This window comes from Halichoeres trimaculatus, unplaced genomic scaffold, assembly GCF_033239565.1.
Source record: "Halichoeres trimaculatus isolate MK-OKI-2021-1 unplaced genomic scaffold, fHalTri1.1 fHalTri1_scaffold_23, whole genome shotgun sequence".
Taxonomy (NCBI): domain Eukaryota; kingdom Metazoa; phylum Chordata; class Actinopteri; order Labriformes; family Labridae; genus Halichoeres; species Halichoeres trimaculatus.
In genome coordinates this window covers 14,063,594-14,071,543 of record NW_027437201.1, presented here as the reverse complement: position 1 = coordinate 14,071,543, position 7,950 = coordinate 14,063,594, and the positions used below count along the sequence as shown (strand labels likewise).

At 40.5% G+C, this 7,950-nt stretch overlaps 1 protein-coding gene across 1 annotated transcript; it reads left to right on the top strand.

Moving 5' to 3' along the window:
* The first annotated feature begins 735 nt into the window (after nucleotides 1-735).
* Nucleotides 736-7,613, top strand: rfng (RFNG O-fucosylpeptide 3-beta-N-acetylglucosaminyltransferase). The gene is made up of 9 exons (XM_074664080.1): nucleotides 736-1,147; nucleotides 2,122-2,679; nucleotides 4,718-4,766; nucleotides 4,964-5,066; nucleotides 5,147-5,300; nucleotides 5,381-5,466; nucleotides 5,750-5,915; nucleotides 6,080-6,165; nucleotides 6,259-7,613. Exons 2-9 carry the CDS (start codon nucleotides 2,188-2,190, stop codon nucleotides 6,332-6,334), a joined length of 1,212 nt encoding a protein of 403 aa, XP_074520181.1. The 5' UTR covers nucleotides 736-1,147; nucleotides 2,122-2,187; the 3' UTR covers nucleotides 6,335-7,613.
* Nucleotides 7,614-7,950: the final 337 nt, after the last annotated feature.

Here is a 7,950-nt window from a genome sequence, read left to right as displayed (position 1 = left end):
AAGTAACAGCATGAGGTCTGAGTGTAAATAAGACAATAACCTCTTGTCTGTTGTGTGAATAAACAACAGAAGACAGTAACTGCATGATTGTATCAAACTTGTATGTGCCTAAGTGGTGGTAATAAAGCAAGTAATAATACTTGGCTTATAAATATAACCCCCCCCCCCCCCCCCCCCCCCCAATAATAATAATAATAGTAATAATAATAATGATAATAATAATAATAATAATATTAATATTAATAATAATAATAAATAAACAAATAACTAAAATTTTAAAAAAAAACAAAATGAATGAATGAATAAATAAATAAATAAAATGTAATTTAAATAAAAAATAAATACAAATAAATTGAATAAACACAAAATAAATTCATTAATTAAATGAATAAATTAAATTAAATAATTGGACATGGATCCATATATTTATCTTTTTTAGGTCATATGCAGTTCATTTCAGAGATAAATAGGGGGATATTAAGGACAACAAAAAGAAACACTTAGTGACTTTAGGACTCTGGTATGAGTATTGACATTTTATTTATTTATTTTTGTTAATAATACATTTTGTGTTTTTCCTGATGAATTAAATATCTATTTCAAAGATACAGTGTACGCCTGTTGGAATCCTAAAAATCTTTAAGTTAATGCCTAATGCATGCTTAATATGATCTCAGTTCCTGTTGCGATATATTGTATTTGATTTAGCTTTTATTTTGAAAGGTATCACCGGAAGTTATTGCACATGGAAGCTTGACAAAAAACTTTCAGGAAAGTGGTTTGTGTGGGGTTTCTTTTGGTTCAAATGGTTGCAGCAAGCTGTTGGTATGGCAGTGAAGGTTAGCTTTAAGGTTTAAGGACGTATAAAACCTTTTTAATCGAAATCAGGAGGATGTTTTCAAGCGAAACAGCGAGAAAATAACAACAAAAGTGTACACGACGGAACAAAAAGCAGAGCACAAGTCGAGCAGGAATCCGGAGGCATTTAACGCTAGCATAAGAGAAACCACGACACTTGGTGCAAACGATTAATTTTAGGAGGCTTTTCGTGTTATAACTGAAGCTGTATGGTTCGTTTAGTCTCCTTAATGTGTTCAAATCTCTGGACTGAGGAAACGAAGTGAAATGTGTTCTCGGATGGTTATGGGTAAGTGCTGCAGCGACTTTTCTTTAAACTTCAAACTCACCACGACAAACACCACTGATCCTGGTTAAAACCTGCTTAAGATTTGGCAAACCACTTCCACTTCATAGATGAAAAGTTTATCACGCTGAAATGTGGAAAGTTTGAATTGAATCGTAAGCCGGTACCAGGTTTAGTTATTAAGCAAAGTTTCAGGTAGGAAACAGGTTTTTTTTTTGCACATAACACAACTTTTTTTTTCCAACACAGATGGAAAATACACTTAAATACATAGAAATATCAGTCATCCTTTTATGCACTGATAAGTAAACACATTTAACCAGCTAAAACATTGACTCTCATCTGCAGTTGCACCAAATAAAGAAATAAACATAACTGTTGAGGCTGTTGTCTGATTAGAAACAATCACTTGTAACTCATTTTATCTTAACTTATAATGTAATAACTGTATTCTAAGGAGGTATATCTTCTTTTGCCTCCAACATTTTTGTTTTTCAATGTGACATTCACAGATAGTCATAATGAGTTCTCCACAATGACTTCAACATGATAGTTTTGGTGGCTTCCATGTGGCATTAAAAGAGAAATAAAACTCTGTTATAATCCATTATTTGTGGCCCTTGCCACAGCAAAGATGCCATAAATTTGCATTGGTGATTCCAAAGCTGAAAATTGAACACACAGTTGTCTCTTAGTTTGTTTGTAGCCTTGTCAGTCCTGACTTTACTTTGAATAATGCATCTTATGTGCTTTTATTGTGAAGAAGAAGCCAATAAGCAGCAAATTGAGCATGAACCCTCCTTTTCTCTCCCTTTCTCCAGTGACTGGCTGACCCCAGCAGAGAAAGTCTTACCATCTGGTGTTTTTAACAACCAGAGCTCCCCTCTCCTCTGCTGAGAAAGGCTTGTGATACAGCCTGTGTTTGTGCTCTGCTGGTCCCGTTGAATTAATCTGAATCTCTCCCTGTTTTCTGGCAGGACTCCATGTGATGGTGTGAGGATGAGACGGGGTGGTGCTAGAAGTGGCTGCAGCCCTGGAGGCTGATGAAGCCGCTCCATCAGCCGGTCAGGATGCACATAGCTTCAGTAGGTGTCAGTAAGTTCTGCTTCCTGCTCTCCCTTGCATTCTGCGGCCTCCTGCTCCTGCTCATCCCTGCCCTCCAGCCCTCTGCACGCCAGGCTGACCTGCCTCAGCCCCGACCACAAGTCAGACCGGCACAGCTGAGCTCACTGCACCATGCCCGGTATCAAGCAGGATCTGGTTACGGACGAGAAAGAGACTCTGACACAAAGCTGAAGAAGGAGGAAAATATAGAGACTGAAATCACCAGGAGGGAAAAACATGGTTCTAAGCGAGAAACGGACTCCAGAGCAGGTGCTCTTACTGGAGGAAAGAACGGTGGACTTTCAGGCCCAAAGACTCGGGACCTGTTGGAGTTAAAAGACATTTTTATTGCAGTAAAGACTACAAAAAAGTACCACAAGTCCAGAGTCGGGCTGCTGACTCAGACTTGGGTTTCCAAAGCTCAAGAGCAGGTGAGTTGAGACACTGGTCTTTGTACTTTTTCTAAAACCTTTTCAAATCACAGTTTCTCCGGAAAAAGCGTATTAATAGCATCTCTAGCTTCTGAACATTCTGTGGGCTATAACTATATGAAGTTCTCCCTGTTACCCAAGACCCTAACCATCCTGTCTGCTTTCTGGGGTGTGGTACATGGGCGAAACACTGTGTAATAAATTCACATTTTGTGGTCTCTGAAACTTTCTGCAGCGCAAAACACTCACAGCTCATCTCTTATATCAACACATTCCTGCTGCATGTCCTTGTTGACGTTTAGTGGAACCACAGGACATTTATAAGAAAATAAATCTTGACTTCGCCCCTTGTTGGCTCTGTAAGAATCCTCTCTATCAGAGCAAGTTGTTTATTGAGGTCATTTGGGAATTATTTAACAGTTTCAGACGCCATATGTTGCTCTGAATCTTATTCTCCAGATACAACTGTATATGAGCTCAGAACTGTGGTGTTAAAACAATGCAGTCAATTTGGAGAAATATTTCTGTCTCAGTTCAGATCTGATTTGTCCCAGGAGATCAGTCCAAGGAGGAAAATAAATAATTTAAAGCACTTTAGATAAAGACAGAGAATCCACTATGTGTACATGAGACTCAAAGTTGTAGCTTATGTCATTTTTAGGAATTTGAAAACAACATTTTATTGTCTGAGACATGACTTCATGAAGGAAAAAAATGTTTCAGACCACTTCTGTTATGAATTAGGCTGGACAGAAATCCTTGTTTGCCACACCTGCATTCAGAATCAGATTGTGAAACAGATGTTGTGTCTCATAATGTCAAAATTCAGCCTAAAAATCTGCGCAGAGCTCTCAAAATTTTGCTCTCAGAGTTTGTAGGAACCGTGAAGCAGTCACTCTATCACTAAGCCTCCAGTGTCACAACTTATTTCCCAGGAGTGCACAAGTGAACCCACAGAGAGGCCCTGGAGATGTCAATCAAGCAAGGTTTGAAAAGATGCTTTATCAGATAAACTAAATGAAAACACCTGTGAAGAGAGCCAGGAGTGTGTGCTGACTTCACTGAAGCTCTGTTCTCGTCCTGATGTTGTGCAGCTGGCAGGAGACACTCTGGAAAAACAGCTCGACAATAGCTGAGTTTAAAATAAAAATATAAAACTGAGAGGAACAATAAGCTTTAGGGAAGTCATAAATATTCAGTTGACTTTTCATGGCCCGTTTTCACACTTTGCTGTAAAGCAGTCCTAACCACCATCTATAAAGTTTGAAGTGTCAGACACAGAGTGCACTGTGACCGCTTCTGTACTGAGAGCTATTTAAGCAATTAGTAAGTCCTTCTGCAAGACAAAGAGCCCCACTGTGGAGGGAAGGAGCTTTAACCGCAGAAACACTCCGCCCCACTTCACCCAGAAATGTCCCAGTCTGAGAGGATGGAGGAGTTCCAGTTCAACGTCGGCTCCCAGTATCAACAGCTCACGTCTGAGTCCAGGTCTGCAGTGAAAGGGGTCCACTGTGGGTCTGCTCTGTGTTAGCTGTCAGCTTCAACCAACCGTTAAAGGTCTGAGCCTGTAAAACGAAAAGCTGCTCAGAGCAGTTAGTGTTTAATGATAATGTGTTGGTGTAGCTCCCCCTGCAGCAGTCCAAGTGTCCTCGCATAAAGAGACGGACTGCTGATGTTTAATAGGTGAAGGTGGGGTTAAAGGGGCTCTTTGAACGTGTCATTACAGGGTGTGTGAAGGTTAAAGAGTGTCTGCAGGGCTCAGAGCATGTCTGTCTCAGACTGACACACACCAGACAAGACTGTGACTATCAGAGAAGTTCGAGCCTGTCGGATTTTGATTTTGGAAGTCAAACTGTTTTAGATTGAACCCAAAAAGAAACGAAACTGTTCAAGAGGATACAGATCATGTTTTGGTTTCGTCAGACCTCTCACAGCTACACACATGTCCTCAATAACAAATGAGAACAATGGAGCTTTTCATGGTGTTGCAGTGTGAGAGCATTATTATGTACCTATGTTTTCTTTTTTTCTGTTTCAGACCTTCATATTTACAGATGGCGAGGACAAGGAGCTGCAGAAGAGAACAGGTAAAAAGAAGACAAACAGAAGAATCTTTTGTCTTCTTTGTGACTTATAAAACCATAAACAGAAATCTTTGTTTCAGCAGGAGTTAATATGAGGAATCTCTCTCTGTTGAAGTAGTTTTGAGGGAGTGTAAGCAGAGACTGATAATAATGTCGAAGTGTACCTTAAACTGCTCTGTCCCTCACCATCTCTGTCTTAGGAGCAAACATCATCAACACTAACTGCTCAGCCGCTCACACCCGACAGGCTTTGTGCTGCAAGATGTCCGTGGAGTATGATAAGTTCATCGAGTCTCAGAAGAAGTGAGTGAACGCAGATCTGAATCTGCCGTGTGCAGGAGAGAGAAACGGATCAAAAGTTAACACTGAAGTTTCTGTCCCAGGTGGTTCTGTCACGTGGACGATGATAACTACGTGATCCTGCCCAGCCTGCTGCAGCTGCTCTCTTCTTACCATCACAGCCAGGATGTGTACCTGGGCCGGCCCAGTCTGGATCATCCCATCGAGGCTGCAGAGAGAGTGAAAAGTGACGGATCGGTCAGTCTTTGAACATCATCTGACAAATAAAGCAGCTCAGATTAAAACTCGAGTTTAATCCTTTATCTTTTGTTTCTCAGGTTTCTGTTAAGTTCTGGTTCGCCACAGGGGGAGCAGGGTTCTGTATCAGCAGAGGTCTGGCTCTGAAGATGAGCCCATGGGCCAGGTAGGTCATAGACTCACCTGGTCTGATTGTAACTGTCGCCCCTCATGAGGCCAGGGTTCTCATGCTGCAGTATTTTGCAGAAGAGAAAAACTACTCTGAACTTCCTTCAAAAGAAAAACTCTTCATAAGCTCTGAAGCATCTAGAGAATGATTAGAAGAATGTTTGTACGTAAGCTTCAGGGAATGTGCCTGAACTGGGTCTACAAAAACAAATCACACTCTTACCATGATCCCCCTTTACATATACACACACATTTGATTGTGATTTGTCTTCTTGTTTCAGTTTGGGGAATTTTATCAGCACGGCGGAGAAAATCAGACTCCCAGACGACTGCACCATCGGCTACATCATCGAAGCTCTGCTGGAGGTGACGCTGACTCACACACACCTCTTCCACTCTCACCTGGAGAACCTGCAGAAGCTGCCCTCTGATACAGTGTTGGACCAGGTCAGTGTGTATGTGTGTGTGGACAGAGCAGTACTATTTGTATTGGGTGCAGTAGTTTGTTTCTTTCCCTCCCTGTGATCATACCGTCAATTCCTGATTCCATGTTTTTGATCATCACTTGTTTTGCTCTGCAGTCAAACTGTGTGAACTTTGCTCTCCATCAGGTGACCCTGAGCTACGGAGGATTTGAAAACAGGAGGAATGTTGTCAGCATTGTTGGAGGTTTTTCTCTGGTTGAAGATCCCACAAGGTGAGCAAAAAACCAAAACCTCATACTTCCAACTTGAAACTTGAAATCTTGCCTCTAACATGACCCTGACCCTGCTTTCTTCTTGTCCTCCAGGTTTAAGACAGTCCACTGCCTCCTGTATGCAGACACCGACTGGTGTCCAAAGATCAAAGCTCGACACAAACATTGATGGCCTGCTGTGTTTACACTACAAAAGCCCTTTGCAGCTGTCTCACAGATCAGCCAAAGCAACATCACCTCAAGCTTCATAGTTGCAATGTGCAAATTTGAGCTACAGACACAGGAAATGGTTTAATTCATTGTGACAGGAGCCAAAGAATGTTTTTTAAAGCTAACAGAGTGAAAAAAGCTGAAGATGCATCTCTTCATTCTACACTGAGCTCTGAGAGTTGACTTTTAACACTACGGTTAATGTTTCACTGAAACACAACAGTCTTTGCCATCACACTAATACTCTGGCTATAGTTTAGGTGTAACTTGATTTAGTCAAGTTGATCAGAGAAGACAGTTTGACAGTTTTAAAATCTGAAAATGTGCAGCAAGAGAAAAGAAGCTTTGAATTTTCAGACACTTTGAGATCACGGTACTTAAGCTCAAACAGTGTGTTCCTTAAACTAGACTCCTCTCTCTTCCTCTGTGTTTGAACCACTTCAGATGATTTCTCCTGTGAATGAAAGAAACATCAGTATTAATTCTCCCTTCCTTGTCTTTGAGTGTGTATTGAGATGTCTTTGAGAGGCTTTAGCCTGTTACTAATGTTAATTCATTTGCAATTTTATATCTTTTCTCATGTCTTTGAATGTTTATCCAAATATCTTCTCCTCGTCTCTGTCTTTTTCTGACAAACCCAGCTGTGTGTTTTTGCACTACTTTGATCCATTCCTGCGTGTTACTGTGTGTTCATGAAGTATTTTTTTCTACGCGTAGTTTGAGCTTCTTCTTTATTCTTTTGAAAAAGTGCCACTTAATAGGAAATGATTATCAGTTTGTTGGAGCCAAATGAATTTACACTACAATTACACTACAAATCTCAATTCTTTGGTCAAGAAACAGTGACTGCAGAAATAAAACTTGAAGCATAAGGAACAAAAATGATGACATAATGATGGCTGCACCCACTTTGTACCCACACCCTCTGAGACGGTGTTTGAGTCGACATTTGTTTTTATTTAATGCAGAAAGTTTTGATCGATCCGTTGCTTGTCAACCCATGTTTCTGCTTAACCTCACCCAACATGTCATCATTAAACCATCAAAAAGCCCTTACAGAGTCTTTCAATAAGTATCACTACCACTAGTCCTCATTTTGGCTCCAACAAACTGATCCTCCAGCTTCAGTATTTCACCCTGCTTAGTATTAAAGCTGAGTCCTGCTGCAGGTCAGTGGATCAGACTAAGAGGTGTGTGTTTTTAAACCTTTCATTGCTTGTGTGTTACTCTGTTGTTTCTGTGAGAATAAAATGTTTCTGCATTCTTGTTCATCTAATTGCATCTTGCTTCATAGAAACAATTTCCCAGTGAGTGTTTGTGTTTTGCAGAGAGAATGACATCATGTAGAAGTGAGATGACAGGTTTATATGAGCTTATTTTATCAAACCTCCAGAGAGCTCCTCTGTAAACAGTCCAATCCTGTTAGACCGGCTGATGAGCTCACTCTGACATGAACCATTAGGAAATAATGGAGAGATGAAATTCCTCTATGACTGCTCAGATATAACAAACAGGGTGGATAATGGGAAAAAATGGGTGTTTTGTTTTAAGAATGTAGAAATGGCTTGTTCTAGA

Excerpts from the sequence above, each read along its gene's own strand:
- rfng (XM_074664080.1), top strand. The coding sequence starts at position 2,188 with ATGAAGCCGCTCCATCAGCCGGTCAGGATGCACATAGCTTCAGTAGGT. Across the intron at positions 5,067-5,146 it reads TTCATCGAGTCTCAGAAGAA|GTGGTTCTGTCACGTGGACG; the intron begins GTGAGTGAACGC and ends TTTCTGTCCCAG. Across the intron at positions 6,166-6,258 it reads CTGGTTGAAGATCCCACAAG|GTTTAAGACAGTCCACTGCC; the intron begins GTGAGCAAAAAA and ends CTTGTCCTCCAG.